Source organism: Podarcis pityusensis, assembly GCF_964106645.2.
Source record: "Podarcis pityusensis genome assembly, chromosome: 3".
NCBI lineage: Eukaryota > Metazoa > Chordata > Lepidosauria > Squamata > Lacertidae > Podarcis > Podarcis pityusensis.
This window is the reverse complement of record NC_138026.1, coordinates 58257340-58274233: the sequence shown is the minus strand read 5'-3', so window position 1 is coordinate 58274233 and position 16894 is coordinate 58257340. Positions and strand designations below refer to the sequence as shown.

At 41.1% G+C, this 16894-nt stretch overlaps 1 protein-coding gene across 2 annotated transcripts in view; it reads left to right on the top strand.

Annotated features, from left to right (window-relative positions):
• Positions 1-345: 345 nt before the first annotated feature.
• Positions 346-16894, top strand: part of ARHGAP18 (Rho GTPase activating protein 18) — a 66906-nt gene continuing 50357 nt past the window's right edge. For both annotated transcript variants that reach the window (XM_080999661.1, XM_080999660.1), the window contains exon 1: positions 346-814. In XM_080999661.1, the coding sequence (XP_080855787.1) occupies positions 771-814 (44 nt within the window). In that variant the 5' untranslated portion in view covers positions 346-770. The remainder of the gene's footprint in view (positions 815-16894) is intronic.

Here is a 16894-nt window from a genome sequence, read left to right as displayed (position 1 = left end):
GTTTTATTTTTTTTATCTTATATTTTGGAAATGTACATCCAGGTTTTTTCCCCCTTTATATTTTTTGGGGGGCCCCAAGAGAGTGGGGCCCTAAGCTATAGCTCGTTTAGCTTATACGTAAATCCGGCACCTCGACCCCTAGGAGTTGGCTCCTATGCCAGGAAGCACCACCTGTTGAATTTCCGCCCGCCACACGGGTGACAAACGCACTCCGCCAGAAACAGTGGCGCGCTTTGCGATAGGTTGCTTGAAATCACTCCAGGGAGGTGATTAGATGACAGCTGGCGCTACCCGCAATCTCTTCCTATCGCTGCTCGACGCGCGCTTAAGCTCTGGGGCGGCGAGAGGGGTCGGTAGGGGCAGCGGCGGGGTGGGAACGCGACTCCTTGTAGCAGCAGCAGGAGGAGGACGAGGAGGAGGAGGGAAGAAGCCGCAGCTCGCCCAAGAGGCAGCCTGTTGCCCACATAGCTGTGCGCCTGCCTGCTCCTCCCTCTGTCCGTCGCCTCCCGTGAACAGCAAGCAGCAGCAGCATAGGCAGGAGCGAGGGCGACAGACGGCGCCCACCCTCATGCCGAGCAGGCGGAAGCCTCAGCTGAGGAAAGTCGTCCCAGGGACACGAGCAGCAGCGCGTACAAAGAAGGCAAGGGAAGAAGTGGCCCCGGCCGGTCTGGAAACATCCTTCCCTCAGGAAAGCGCAGCCGGAGACCACCACCTCCCGCCCTTTCCTGCTCGTCTCGGACTCAGTCTCTGAGAAGGTGGACCTCGCCAAGATGGTTACTGTGGTGACCAAGCTGGTGCACTACCTGCACCTCAGGTAAGGCGGCCGGCGCCTGCTCGCGCGCGCGCTCCCCGCCGGCTCCTCCAACCAGAAGCCTCGCAGCCTCGGAGGCGGGAGACTCTCCGCGGTTCCCTCTTTTGCGCGCCCATTTGGAGCGCTCCGTTGAGTGGGCGCACGCACCGCGCTCCAGCAACTTCACACACGAAGAGCTCTCTCTCACACACAAGCCTGTTTAACTCCTCTTTTACAAAACTCCACAAATATAGTTATTACACTTTCTCTATACAGTCCCCCACCCCATCGCCCCAATTCACATTCTTTCTCTCGGGCATTGGGCACCTTGAAAGCCCATTCTTTCCCTCAAAGAATTCTGGGCACTGTAGTTTACCCCTCTCAGGTTCACTATTCCCAGCAACCCTTAACAAACGGCTGAATTCTTTGAAGGAAATATTTGTGCTTCTCTTGTGTTTAGTGCGTACTCAGTCTCAGTATATTGTTTCTTTAACACTTAAATGCATAATAATAATAATTTATACTAATTTAATAATAATAATAATAATAATTTATTATTTATACCCTGCCCATCTGTCTGGGTTTTCCCAGTCACTCTGCGTGGCTCGCAACAGGATATTAATAATAAAAAAGAGATAAAACATCAAACATTAAAAACTTCCCTAAACAGGGCTTCCTTCAAATGTCTTCTAAAAGTCAGAGTTGTTTATTTCCTTGACATCTAATGCACCCCCCTCCTAGCAATTCACCCAACACACTTGCAACACACCCACCCACCTCTCTTTTAGGGATATGCCCATTGTCACTATCAGGCAAGTCTCTCGACATCAGACTAACTTGTCAGTTCCATCCCAAACTGGACATGCCATTGGGGAATGGGGGTCAGGACTGCCGGCCCTTGGGAAGGTACAGAGGAAACACAAAACAAACGCAAGCGGAGAGTGCCTGTGGGGTTGGGTAGCTGAAAAGATATCGGATCAGGATCCCTTTCCCTGTGCAAAAAAATTCTGGATTAAATTCAAACCACTTATTGCATATTCACACAAACCGTTCGTTGGAGAAAACATACAGATACCAAACTATAGACTCTACCTGTGGTAGATCCTCTGGGGAGCAATAGGTTTTCAAATGCCTTGTCAGTTGGTAAGTCCGTTCTAGGGTGACTGCTGCTCTTAAATGGGAGAACTGATATTTTGTATTGATTTTGTTTTATAAATATCACTTGTAAAGAGGAGGGGTGCAAGAAGAACTTTATTAGTAGAAGTTACAATATGTTTATATAACACAATTTATATGTTTTCATATAAAAATAGTTGTTGCAGGTGGTCCTAGTGTAGAACTATTAAATGAGGATATCTTCACATAGACTCATGGGAGTGAGGTAGATTCTACACTAGCAAACTATCTCGGCACATATTTTATTTATTATTTTAAACTTTTTTCATCCTGATTTCTAGAAAATGTTTTCAGTGTAATCCTCCCTCCACTCTGTTCATTTTGATGTTTCAAGCCTGTTTGCTTTTCTCTTAATCAAATAATAATAATAATACTTGGGGGCATGTTAGTGGAAATTGATTTTCCTGGAATACAAACGATCATAATATGCATATCCTTAGAGAGGACCCATTTCAGCCTTTAAGCATTGATATTTGCACAACTGTTTGCTAATGCATGAAGTGGTAGCTCTGATTTCTTTACAAGTAAGTTCCTAGAAGGCAGTGGTTAACATAGCATGCATTCTGTAAGCAAGAAATGTGTTTCTGAGTGACGATTGAACTCTGTTATCTCTCCAACTGTACATATGCATATGTTCCCAACTGCATATGATAGACAGCAAGGTAGATTGATTCTGGGCTACTCATATTCTTATCCCTTACTTACTCTGATTATGGTTTAAGTCAGTAAATTAGGAACTCAGCAGTACCTGAAGTTTTTCTGTGCCTTGTGCAAATTTTCTGGTAGTGTGCTTTGGAGGAAAATTTTGCAGTATGCATATGAACTGTTGTTAAAAAATGTGTTTTTCAAACTTGACTAGTGATGAGAGTACCTTGAATATTGCTGGAATCTAAAGACCATAACTAGCAGGATTTTTTTTTTACATACACCGTCTCCACTGTCTCTGAGGCAGTATGCCTCTGTATATCAGTTGCTGGGAATCACAGTTGGGAAGGGTGCTTTTGCACTAAGATTCTGCATGGGGTTTTCCAATTGGCATCAGACTGGCCAATGTAAGAACAGAATGCTAGACTAGATGGACCAGCATAGCTCATATGTTCTCATTGGAAGACTCCCTTACCATGTTATAAACTGCTCTGGAAAGTCTCCTTAGGTTCAAACATAACTTGCCACGTAACATGGGTAGCTACTGTTGGAGAAATTAAAATTTAAAGCCCTACTGAACATTCAGAATCAGTTGTTTGGATACTTGCTTTTCTGTATTCCAAATTTCTTTATGATTTGGAAGTGTCCTAGCAAATAATAGATACCTCAATGAGTCAGGCTGTGAGGGTCAGATGTCTTTCCATATTTGCTAAGCTAGAAGCGCTTGAATTATCACTTTAAAAAAAGGATTATTCTTGAACTGTAGTATGCACAGTATGTTTGTTGTAAATATATGCTTTAAAAATCCTTCCCATCCCATACTTTGCTAAATGCATAGATTTGCAAAAGACTGCATCTCATTTTACATTTGTTAAAAGGATTATCTTGTACATTTTAAACTTACTTTAATGACATGGTTATGTGTTGAATCATTTGCAATGAAGAAATAAGAATGGAGAAATTTTGCCTGGAGCATACTATGGAATGCAGGAGGAACTTCTCTGTGCTGAGATAGTTTTGCTTGGGTTCATATTATATGCATAATATTGAGAATGTGTAAAAAATGCCTGAGTCATTAATCACTCTCAGTTAATTAATTAGACAAGCTTTGGCTATCCTGGCATCATCAAAGACACTCGATTGATTACACTCAGAATGTAAGGACTTTGTAAGCTGAGTCTTGAACACAGTTACTGAACTGAATCAGCCACACTTCAAAAAGGGAAACAGCCAGCAGGGAATTCAGGTCTAGACACTGATATACCTAAATGGGGAAGACAAGTCTGATTTAATTAAACATTATGGTGGAGGCGGCCTATGCAAATGTATTATGTTACTGTGGATTAACTTTTTTTGTGAGGCTAAAATTTATCCCTTGCCCAGATTTTATGCATTGCAATGCCTATTTACTGTTACGCATCTGTGCTTGTTGACTTTAATTATTTATCCTCTTCTATTACTGTTGTTATGACCTACAGTTAAGCAATAAATTACTATGATGGTGCGTGCTTATCTGAAATCATTATGATCTGACCTGGTAGTTAGAGAATCAGCAGTACCGATGGGAAATAAAAAACAAGAGTAGAACACAATATTTATGTTTTTAATGCTTATTCGGCATAGAACTGGAAGGCATAATGTTTTTCCAAGGCTGAGCAGACTAATGCAGCAACGTTTAACAAACTTCAGACACTGATAGAATAGTTAAATACAGAGGCAAATCTTAATAATGGATGGGTGACAAGAAGGAAATCAATGCAACTAACAGGTAGCAAGTATGTTCTTGCTGTGGGACGCGGGTGGCGCTGTGGGTAAAAGCCTCAGTGCCTAGGACTTGCCGATCGAAAGGTCGGTGGTTCGAATCCCCGCGGTGGGGTGCGCTCCCGTTGCTCGGTCCCAGCGCCTGCCAACCTAGCAGTTCGAAAGTACCCCCAGGTGCAAGTAGATAAATAGGGACCGCTTACTGGCGGGAAGGTAAACGGCGTTTCCGTGTGCTGCGCTGGCTCGCCAGATGCAGCTTTGTCACGCTGGCCACGTGACCCGGAAGTGTCTCCGGACAGCGCTGGCCCCTGGCCTCTTAAGTGAGATGGGCGCACAACCCTAGAGTCGGACACGACTGGCCCGTTCGGGCAGGGGTACCTTTACCTTTACCTTTATGTTCTTGCTACTCATTAGAGAGATATTCATGGTAAGCATTTGGATATGCAAGGGAAATGGAAGAATACTTGAATTTTGTATTTCTAACATGATAAAACTTTTCTTTTGAATCATGAGAGCAGTTGATCAGCATGATGATGGTGATGTCATAGTCAGCTGAAAGAAGCCCAGTCTTGTGAGAGGAGGAAAATCACCATATGTGTGTGAACATAATGTTGCATGCCACCCCAATCTCAGAGTGGTGTGAGATTCCATGAGTTCCAGTGGTTTTACCTAGGGTTTGTGTTTCCTTTTGGAAATGAGGCACAACAGAGATTGTGGTGTCATTATGATATATGGTGTGTGTGTGTGTGTGTGCGCGCGCACACACACACACACACACACAAAACCTGAGCTTACATTTTAGTTCTGTCCTTGATCATCTCCTTTCCTTAGGTTAACAAGTTAATTAGTAAAAACAACAACGAAGAGCCTTGTGGTGCATTAAAGGCTAATGCATTTATTAAGGCACAAGCTTTCATGCATCTGATGAAGTGAACAGTAGTCTGTCAAAGCTTCTGCCATAATGAATGTATTGGTCTCCAGACTGACACAATCGTCTTTACTGGTTTTTCTGCAGCAGACTAACATGGCTACCTTACTAGGAATAGTAGAAAACTATGGGTTATCAAAGATTTTAGGTTATCAAATATTCAGCTTGAAAGGCTTTTGAGGGCTGAGCCTGATGGTTCTGGATTTCTCCTTATGTGTCTCTTCTCAATTCCCTTCTAGAAACTGTGGCGACTCTGGGTGGCCCAGAAACAACTTAACTTAGTTGCAGCAAATTAAACTGATTCATTTATGCACTGATTAACTAACATACTAGATTTGGGCTGCTATAGTTTCTGAAATGGGTGTGCTAATACACTGCTTTAATTGTAAAATAATAATAATAATAATTTATATTATGATTTGCGTTAAGCATTCTTGTTCTGTTGACAAATTAATTATGTAGTTTCCAGGATTCCACTACTAATATTTCTATGCAAATTGGGTGTAAGTCAAAATATAAAAATAGTACACCAAAAGTATTTCCTTCTATTTTTAGGAAGCTTCTCTGTTGATAAAAACGCTGTACACAATTAAAATATGTTTGCATATAATTAAATAAATTCACAGCCAATGTGAAATAATACTTTAGAACAACGAACAAAGGAGACAGAAATGGGTAGAACAGGCTCAAATGACTAATATGAGAAACACTGAACAAACAAAGCAAGACAAAGAATGGGCAGACCAGTAAAAAACAAGACAGTATTCATAAGCAAAGCGGTCACTGATGTTACAAAAGATACTTGTATAGCACATTACATAAAGACGGTGTCAATAATAGCAGAGGGGCAGATTTTAAAGGCTCCAATCCTCTACACACAAATAAATGAATATGGCTCATTGAAGTCAATGGGAAGCAGACTTGTGCAGCACTGGACTGCGATCTGTAACTAAATCCACTTACCAGGAAGTAAATGTTACTGAATTCAGTATTTCTTATTACCCCTGTTGGTTGACATTATTATGTTGTGTTGTTTATTTTGTTTATTGTGTTAATAGTCTCATGGCTGTTAGCTACCCTGAAAGTGTATTAGTGAAGGGTGGGACACTCCACCCCCCCACCCCCCAGCTCTCTTATTACACTGATTCTGAGATAAACTGGAGAGTGCTGAACCACATGTACCTATTCTCTCGTAGGGCAGCCTAGGTGCATGGAGCCCATATGAGCCTCCATTCTAAGTGGGAGCGGAGTTAAAGGCTCTTTGGAATGAACATCTGCACTGAAAGATATTTTTAAGACTATTTAATTGTTACTTTACCTGTATTTTCCATTTATAACTCTCATAAAACATACTATATACCGTATTTTTCCGTGTCTAAGACGCCGCCATGTATAAGATGCCCCTTATTTTTGGGTACTCCAAATTAAGAAAACACTCCTCGGCACTACCTGTGTATAAGACGAGCCCCAATTTTAAACCTATTTTTTTGGTAAAAAAACCCAAGTCTTATACATGGAAAAATATGGTATATCACAGACCAAATAACACCCACTGGTGGCATAATCCACTTTTGGGTGCCATTGATTTAATTAATTAATTAATTAATTAATTATTAAGTATATCCCCCCCCGACTAGGTCAGGGCTGAACCACTCAAGGTACCACAAAGTTAGAAATTTAAAATATTTCTTTCTCTTCCACATGCAGTACACAAATTAAAAAGCTTACAAATGAGTGGCAAATAAAATATTTTAAAAATAATTGGAAAACCTGCAAAATGAAACTTCAGTGCGAAAATTAACTTACATTTCTCTTATTAAAACCAAAAGGCTGTTTTGTTCTAGTTGGAATGGTTTTACTTGTTTTTATAATTGCAACTATTTTATTGCTTTGTATATTACGTTATTGTAACCTGCCCTGGGAACTTGTGGTGAAGGATAGCCAAGTGCTTATCTTTGGATTGTCCAAGTATGCATTTATTTTAAAAAATTGAAAATTCCTGAACTTTATGACATACAATGATGATTTTTTAAAGGACGCCAGATAGATAGATGTAACTTGGTTTCTTATCTATTGAGTATGTAGAGCAAATATTACAAATGATTATAACACAAATGATGAATCACTGCTTAGCAACCAGAGCAAACATCCCCCTCCCCTTTCTGACCACATTTAATTGTTGGTTTGACTAACAGAGCAGACCATTATGCTCTGGTTATCAAATCTGTCCTACCATTGTTGGAAAAGAATTAGGTTTTAGATCACAGGACATCTTGTATACATTAACATTTCTTTCATTTGCATCCAAATTCAAGAGATGTTTACTATGGTAATAGCAAATTCACTGAAATTTAGATAACACAAAACTCACCAGAATCAGAAAAAACTCTCATATTCAAATTTAAAGGGGGTCTGTGGACTTCAGATAAGTGTTCAAACAGTGTTAAATCTTGATTAGATATATGGTGTCTAAACTAAACAAAAAAAAAATAAATACAAATATATTTATAATCTCTTCAAAACAGAACAGACTATACAGCACAGAAAAGACTGCCTTTCCCTGTGTGGCTTATGAAAACAAATTGAAATTTACATGTTTGCAATATGTGCATATATATAACGCTCAGTTTCAAAAAAGTAAGCACTTCCCTTTTAAATAAGATTCATAATGAATAGTAATTAATACTGATTGTATCAATAGTTTACAAGTAATATTTATAATCCCCTAGCCATTCTGATTTGAAATTCCACAAGCACTCCAGACTGCCTCGCAAAGCAAGGCATGGCTTGATCAGCAGAAAAGAGCTCTGTGATATATCCCAAACAAGAATGCTCATTTGTTGTAGCGTGAGATTTCATATGCATGGGCATTCTTCACCAGAGACACAAGAGGGCACTAGCTCAAGCACAAGGCCCAAGTTCAACCCTTGGTATCTCTTGATAGGACCTATCTGAAATCCTCTAGAGCTGCTTCCATCCAGTGGACAAAGCTGTATAAAGCTAGATGGAACAAGGTGACATCCACACCATACATTTAAAACACATGGCTCTCTCCCAAATAATCCGGGGAGCTGTAGTTTACTCCCACAGAGCTACTATTCCCAGCACTCTTAACAAATGTTCTGGCTAATATGACTGGTGTTTCTGTTGAAGCCCTGGCTAATTTGTGGAACATGAGAATGGCTCAGGCCATTGACACAATAATCCCTTGTGTCCTCTCCCACTTTGTATATCCCGCTTGGTACCTTTGTGCACACCAGAGCTCAGGGCAATGAAACAAGCTGAGAGACACCTTCAACGCAAATGGAGGAAAGCTACAGACTAATAGAGTTGAACACAATTGAATACAATTGGTCACTATCAAGCCTACTCAGTGGCAGTGAAAGTGACAACCAATGCATACTTTGCTTCCTCCATTGCATCTTCATGGTGCCCTCTGGCAGAGCTTTTCCAGGTAGTATGGGGCCTTTTATAGAGTGGGCCGAAGGAGGTGATAGAACCAATGGTGGATTGCTGTGGCTCATTTGCAAAGTGTTTTGGGGATACAATTGCTTGTATCTGCCAGGATCTTGCCTGCTGTTATAGCAGATGAATCTCTAGAAGTGTCCAGAATACTGTCTGGTTCTGTTATGTGGGATGAGTTTAAATTTGTAAGGCTCAAGGATGTGGACAAGGTGCTTGGTTCAATCCAGGTCCCATGACTTGTGCCCATGTCTCTTGCCAATCATAGTTGAGAAAATCTAGTGGGGAGGGGACAGCCAGCTGCAAGAGGGGTTGGTCTCTGTCTGCTGAAAGGAAACAGTGATAAGTATGGCCATTCCTTAAGAAACCCTACCAGGATTTGGTCAGTAATTTGGTCAGTACAGTGGTACCTCTGGGTATGAACTTAATTCGTTCTGGAGGTCCATTCTCAACTCGAAACCGTTCTTAACCTGAGGTGTGCTTTTGCTAATGGGGCCTCCCACTGTGCACATGCCTCTGGCATGTGATTTCCACTCGCATCCTGGGGCAAAGTTCGCAACCAGGAGCGCCTACTTCTGGGTTAGCGGAGCTCGTAACCCGAAGCATTTGCAAGGAGGATGGTTCGTAACCAGAGTTATTACTGTAATGCTAATCTCCCCTTCTTGGGCAAGGTTCTTGAGTAAGTAGTTGCATGCCAGATACAGGCTATCTTGGATCAAACTAATTTTCTAGATCCATTTTCATTGGGGTTTAGGCCCGATTTTGTTTTGGAAACTTCTTTGGTTGCCTTTTCTGATGACCTTTGATGGGAGAGAGACAGAGGAATGGAGGCCCTCTGGCTTGGCCCCAGGACTGTGGGTGCCTGGGGCTGCACACACCACTTGCAGGCACCTGACATTTGTTTGTTTGTTTGTTTGTTTGTTTGTTTGTGTATTGTAAGTTGCTTTGTGTTGCCTTAGTAGCCCCCCAATAAATTTAATAAATAATAATAATATCCTGCCTGCCCAAAACGACCATTGCCATTACTCTCTGAATGCTTGCTGGAATACGAACATCTTTCCTTGTTCCTCCTGAACAGATTAGCGGTATTTTGGTTTGGGGTTTGAGAGAGATGGAGTTGTAAAGAGAGAGAAAACCCTGCCCATTTCTCCTTTAAAAATTAGGCTGCCTCAGAAATCAAATTAAGTCATGAGTCATGTAAAATACAGCAGGTGGTCAAAATGCCCATCTACCATCTGCCAGTATTAAGGTACAGGTGATACAGGATGAGAACTTCATTACTCTCTGAAATGGTTTGCTAACTGATACTCCGAGACTTCTCTCATCTGAATTTAACAAACTCCTGAAAGTGCTTTTGCATTGCAGCAGCATTATATTTCAGCCAGCAGATGGCAAGCAACCAATTCAGTGCAACTGCAAACTCTTTCCACCTGGAAACATCTGAAAAGTATTCTAAAATTAGTTCTAGTAATTTGTTCCTCATTACATTTCTGGCTGGAATACAGGAATGGGTATTTTTCAAAAGCTCTAGGATTTCTGAGTTATGATTATGTGTTGTGAGTTTATCATATAGAGAGTCAGTGAGTGTCTGGAGGCGGTTGGAGGGTGGATGGCAATTAATGGATTGAGGCTGAATCCCAATAAGTCAGAAGAACTGAGGGATAGGGGGTGAGCAGGGGTGGGGCTCCCTGGTCCTGAATGGAATAACTGTGCCCCTGAAGGGCCAGGTGCACAACCTTGGGGTCATTTAGGACTCACAGCTGTCCATGGAGGCACAGGTCAATTCTAGTGTCCAGTTTGTCTGTCTACCAGCTCCATTTGGTATGCCAGCAGAGACCCTACCTGCCTATGCACTGTCTTGCCAGAGTGGCACATGCTCTGGTTATCTCCTGCTTGGACTACTGCAATGTGCTCTACATGGGACTACCTTAGAAGGTGACCCAGAAACTACAATTAATCCAGAATGCAGCTGCCAGATTGCTGATTGGGAATGGCAGCCAGGACCATATAACACCGGTCCTAAAACTCATTGGCTCCCTGTACATTTCCAAGCACAATTCAAAGTGTTGGTGTTGACCTTTAAAGCCCTTAATGGATTCAGCCCTATATACTTGAAGGAGTGTCTCAGTACCTATTGTTCAGCCTAGACACTGAGGTCTACAACCGAGGGCCTTTTGGCAGTTCCCTCATTGCGAATAGCAGGCAGTAGTGGGAAAGGTGGTAGCAATGGACAGTCCAGCTTTGAAAAGTGAAGTGCCAGGTGAAGAATCCATTGCAGCAGCCGCCATCTTAATTTCTCAGAATGCCTCTGAACTGAATGTTGTGGCCAAAAAGCATTCTGGGAAAGTTATTATGGTTGTGGTTGCAGCTACCTCATCAGATGTTTCCTTTTAGAGTGCTGGTATGTAAAATCACTTACCTGTACTTGTTTTTGGTTTTAAATTAAAAAGGGAGGCTGGCATCAGCATCAGCAAGGCCTTTGGGGCCTCTGTGCCAGAGCCCAGCATTTGCTCCACCATGTGGGGTGCTGGTGGTGGAGCTGTGTTTCTGCCTCTCATTGTCACAGAGAAAGGGTTGTAGACATTGTGCTTCACTCATGATGAGCAGATTGTAGGGGCTCCGTGTCAGCAGAATGAGAGCTGGCGGAGTGCTAGGCAAATACAGGCTTGGCCCTACCTTTAGGCAAGATGAAGTATACCATTAATGGGGGACAAATTGCCCATTGTCTAGTTTACTATACATATGAGTGAAAATTTTGAGAATACCAACTTTCCGCTTGACATAGAGGCATGTGGTGTGTGTGTGTGAGAGAAATTGGACACGCCTAAAATGGTTGCTGTCTGTACACTGTACAACTCTAGGCTTGTTGTTGTTGTTGTTGTTGTTGTTGTTTTGTGACATTTCATTGCAAATGGTTAGATATCTTATGGATCCACAGCACATGCCAGAACTCAGGAAATTCATACAGGGTCCACCTCCTTACACTTGATTTGGAAGGTGACTTAAATGACAGTGTTTGGAATTCTAGTCCACAGAGTGAGGGCTATTTCCCCCCTTGTTTAACAGGTTCCAGTTTGAAACTATAGGGGCAGAAACAAATGAGAACAAAGGATTGTAAGAAGAGTATTGGGTGTAGTGACCTAATTGGGGGAAGTGAATGGGTGTACTATAGTAATAAAGAGGCATATAGATCAGCTCTAGTGGCAAAAACATAACAAGGAGTATAGCATAGAAAATATAAAGCGTTGATGCACTTAGAAGATAAATTCAAGGAGGATGAGCTGATTTCAAGAGTATCCTCATAGAGCAGGACCAAATGCACTTGAAAAAGAGCTTTTCTTTCTTTATGGGGTGCTCTGTTAGACAAGGCGGACCTGCAAACCATCAGACACATTGGATTTATAAAAGAAAAAAAAGGGCAGCGTGGCATATAAAACAGTTCAAAAAGGCTATTTGTAAGCCTGTGATGTAAAGCAGCCTGCGGTCTCATTTGCATGTAATACTGAGTCAAACTATAGCTTGATGAGCAAGTGCATGCAATGATAAAATCATGGCTGCTTTGCTTCTCTCCCCACCCCTCCTGTAGTTGCCATGCTACTGAGAGCGAAACCACAGTATGGCATAGCAGTATGTCTGAACCCAAGTTTTTAATTTATCTCCCACAAACAAACCACATGCAATAAGCCAAGAATAAATATTGGTTACTCTTTTTCAGGTTATGGCAGAGGCAGTGCAAAGCAGTCTGTTGCATATTGGGATGTTTACATACAACTGTCATACTATCCAGCACTGTTCCTGGATCAAGGTTAATACATCTTGGTAGGAAATTCCATTGATTTCCATACATGTAGGATAGTCATTCATCGCACAATGAAGTGACTACTTGGTGAAGAGTGGTACCCTCTACATTTATACTATTTGTTTCCTCTCATCCCACTTGTTTATTAAAAATAGTTACAAAAGCAACCACCAGAGTGCACCAACATACCCTTTTTAAATTATCTGTAGGACAAAAGGGCCAAGCTCCATTTATTTGTATATGTTATTTAACGTGTGGACAGAACTTTTATATTGCATTAGCTTTGAATGTGAAGTAAGTCATGTACCAGTACTAAATACAGTTAATTACAATGCATCTACAGCTAAGCCATGCAGAAACAACTGTCTAAACTAGCGGGATTTATTTTGGTCACATAAAAGCAAGATTGATTGGTACCTCAATTGATTGGTAGCCTTAACTAACTGCAAGTCGACCTTTTTCTAATTTATTGGTTTATTAATCTGCAAACAGAAATAGCTCACGAGTACTGAGATATCAAACTTTAAGAAAAGTAGAAACATGGATTATACTTCCCCTCCCCTAAATTCCCCTGTATTATAGGGGTGCTCTTATGTCTGTACTTTACAGCTGTACATTCCTGCCACATTTCACCATTAATCTTTTATTTAAGAGAGCAAAGAATGGACAGAAGTTTAAAATGCTGAACATGCAGACCTGCATAACCTCAGTGAAATTCAGTGAAGCTTCCTTCCATGTCACGTTGCTGATATGCCTCTGTTTAATTGCCAGGAGGTGCCAGATTTAGCTTGTAAAAGCACCAGAGTAAATTTGCTTCTTAAATAAATATTGAATTTGCACTACAGAGAGATCGCTATCTGTCCCCGCATGCCTGTGGAAAGAGTATTAACCAATATAAATATCACAATTTTTATTGAATTCTCTTAATATCCAACAAAACATTGTGTGTAATACAACCAGATGAAAGAAACAAATGCTCAAGTGTGCACATAACACATTTAAAGAAAATGAAGCAAGTGGCCTTGAACAGTAGTGCAGGAAGCAAAAACATGTTACAGTACTGTTAAACCCAGGCACCTCTTTACAAGGTTACATGGCCTAGTTTGTGCTGATATTACGTACCTTTGCACTAAGCGTAGTTTAATTAGCCAATTTTATGAGGTACGTCTACTGTGATATTCTCTGTGACCCGAAGATCTTTTAAAAGAGAGACTTGGCCCTTGATAAGTCTTTGCAGTTGTTGGTGTTAGTGTGAGCTCTTATTGTTCATTCCATTGAAACTCCCAATTTGTGTGCATGGCACAGCTTTCTGTTTAGGCTGCAGGCCTTTGCATTCCACCAGACTTTACGTGGCCCCCTAATTCTTGGGAAACTGAGAAGTTTGGGAAACTGCTGCAAGTTGGAGACAAAACTGTTTACCTCACCTTGTTTACCTAATTGTTTGCCTTATCTTCATAACCTGCTAATAAAGACAGGGAAATGGAAATTTCCTCAGAATAAATTGAAAGAGGAGGAGGGTACTTATGTTAATGCTCAAAACTTGGGAAGGGAGGAAGTACACAAAGACATATTTCTAATCCATTATGGTTACAGAAAGTAAAAGCACTCAGCGTTGAAAGTTTTTTTTAAAAAGTTTAAAATATGAATGGGTCATAGACTGCAGCTGGCTTGGCAAGGGTTTGTGTTGTGCATCACCAGCAACCTCACAGCATCGTTAGGCGTTCTGGGACCACATCACTACATTTGAGATGGCACAGACAATAGCTAACTGCTACTTGACAAAGAATCATAGTGTCTCAGCAGCAGCAACATTGGGTGTGTTAGGGCAAAGATGTTTACAGGCTTATTCCATGCATGTTTACTTGGAAGCAAGTCCCTGTGGGTTCAGTGCACTGTGCATAAAATTGTAGCCATAGATCCATTCTGAAAGGTGCACTAACCTTAATTGTATTTTTAATGGTAATAAAGCACATACTGTCTTATAAGACACATTTCATCCTTGCTTTTCAAGCACACTTTAAAGAGTTAATGAATCCACCAATGAGAAAAAGTTCTTGAATATATTTCAGCATTCCTGTTACTCTCTTCTTAGTGAATTCTATTCAATTGCTTGGTTCAGCACTGAACATTTTTTTCACTTGGAGAGAGTTTCAGTTAAAAACTATGTTTTAAATTTGAGAGTAATGAACAATCATGCTTTTATCTTCTCAATATTCTCAAATAAATCTGTTCAGTATCTGCAGGCAGGAGTTTGTAATTCTGAAAGTGGCAAATATTTACTGATTCTCTTTAGATGTCATTCTAATCCTTCCTGAGTCCCACTGTGCCATCAGCATGTGGTTAGGTGGTTCCTCCTTTACCATTCTCTATTCTGTCTCTTTCAGCAGTCCCTAATGACAGCTCAGCTGGATCAAGCTGCTTTTGCATACTCTGACATGTAAAAACTTTGCTTTGTTCAACCTTAGCTGTGGAATCTTTTCAGATTCCTATTAAATGAAAGACAGCTTTTGCATATTTATTTTTAGAATGCCCAATCTGTATCCTGTTTTAGTTTATAGAATTGTATTGTGTTCAAAGGTTTTGTACAACAAAGGCTTGTATTGTTTGTACATCGTGTCTGTATTGCATATTTATTGTAAATTATATACATTTGATTCTCTGTTCTTCTTTCCTCCCTCAAGTTTTTTTTTTTCTTATTCACTGTTGGATGTTTAGAAGCAGAGGATAGCTTTTGGTATGCAGTTAAAACAATGAATACTTCCATGGTATCAAAGTTGTAAATCCTTTCAGTGTTGTACAGCACATGTTCAAAGAAAAGCTATGGCAAGACAATGTTCTATTAAGGCTGAAATCCTAACTCCCACTTACTTGGAAGTTCAGTCCCACAGAATCCAATAAGACTTACTTCTGAGTAGAAGGACTGTGTAAGGACTGTGCTGTACCATGTCTATGATTTCCTTACTTCACTTACACAGGTGTATATCCTCCAGGAGCTCAGGTAACAGGAAAGATAATTTTTAAAAGTTTAATGACAATGATCACATTGAGGTATGCCCGGTGGGCAGCAGGTCAATATAGGCTGCAAGTCTCACTGAACTTTTTAAGGCTCACTTTTGAATAACGGATAGGACTGTTCCGCCAGCCCATGGTTTTGACTGAGATGTTAATGCCTGCTTCACTGCAATTGCTGTGTTTGGCTCTGACAAGTTGTGTTACTGGCCCCAAGCTTGTTCTTACTTTTTACATAAATAGGCAAATACATATTTATTTTCCTTTTTTTTTTAAAAAAAAAATCCATATCACACAGGAGTGAAAGGAAGCTGTATACACACACACACACACACACACACACACACCAGTACTGTGCAATCCAGTCAAGTCTAAGGGCAGGTTCATATCTAATCTTTTTTCATTTTCTATATGAATATTCATTTGATAGGGGCGGGGGGGGGGCGCGGGGCGGCGGGAATTGCACCATTAGCAACTGCCACTCCTGTGATCCTGCCGCCTGAGGCAATCGCCTCAGCTTGCCTCATGGGTGGGCAGGACCTGGCTCCAGCCACTATGGTCAATTTTCAGGGACGATGGGAGTTGAGGCCCAACAATAAATTGGGAGCCACCTCCTATTACACATGTCTTATGGTAAACTGAATAAAAAAACAACCCACCATTCAGCTGGTTGTATAGGAGCAAATTGTCCCAGCTGCTGTTTGTGTCTTGATTCACAAATGATGCACTCTGCTCCAAGACAGAGAGGTTGTACAAGAGCGAATTCAGGAAATCCCAGACCTAATCTCAAATAACCATAATTGCGGTAGGTGTCTTTTAACCCCGCCAAAAGTGTAATGGATGACCACTCGCAAGTAACTCTGAATCTATTTTTTATGTCAGGGCTTGGTCTGCGTAGCAACAAGGAGGGAATGAAAGAGATTTTGCAGGAGGTTTGACTTGATGACCCTCTCGATCTCTCCCAACTCTACAGGCTATGATTCCATGAATGCCTTTTTCTTATACGTACCCACTTGAAGTGACCTGCCAAGTGAAGACCCTTTTTCCTAAAGAGAGAGGGAGGATAATAACAAAGGATAATAACAATGGCTTGCGTAATTACACACAGCACATTCCTATCAAAACCCAAACCCAAACTAAATTCCGCAGAATAGGGTAGTGAATTAGATGCGCCTCTGGCCTCACCCTGTAGGGCTCATCTTACGTTCTTAAAATGTGCCTCCAAAGTTCCTTTTGTTGCAGCAACTTCTTTGAGGAATGCAGAAACTCCAAGTTTTAGTTTGGCTCCTCTCGTTTATAAACGATTCTTTACAAATGTCCGAAC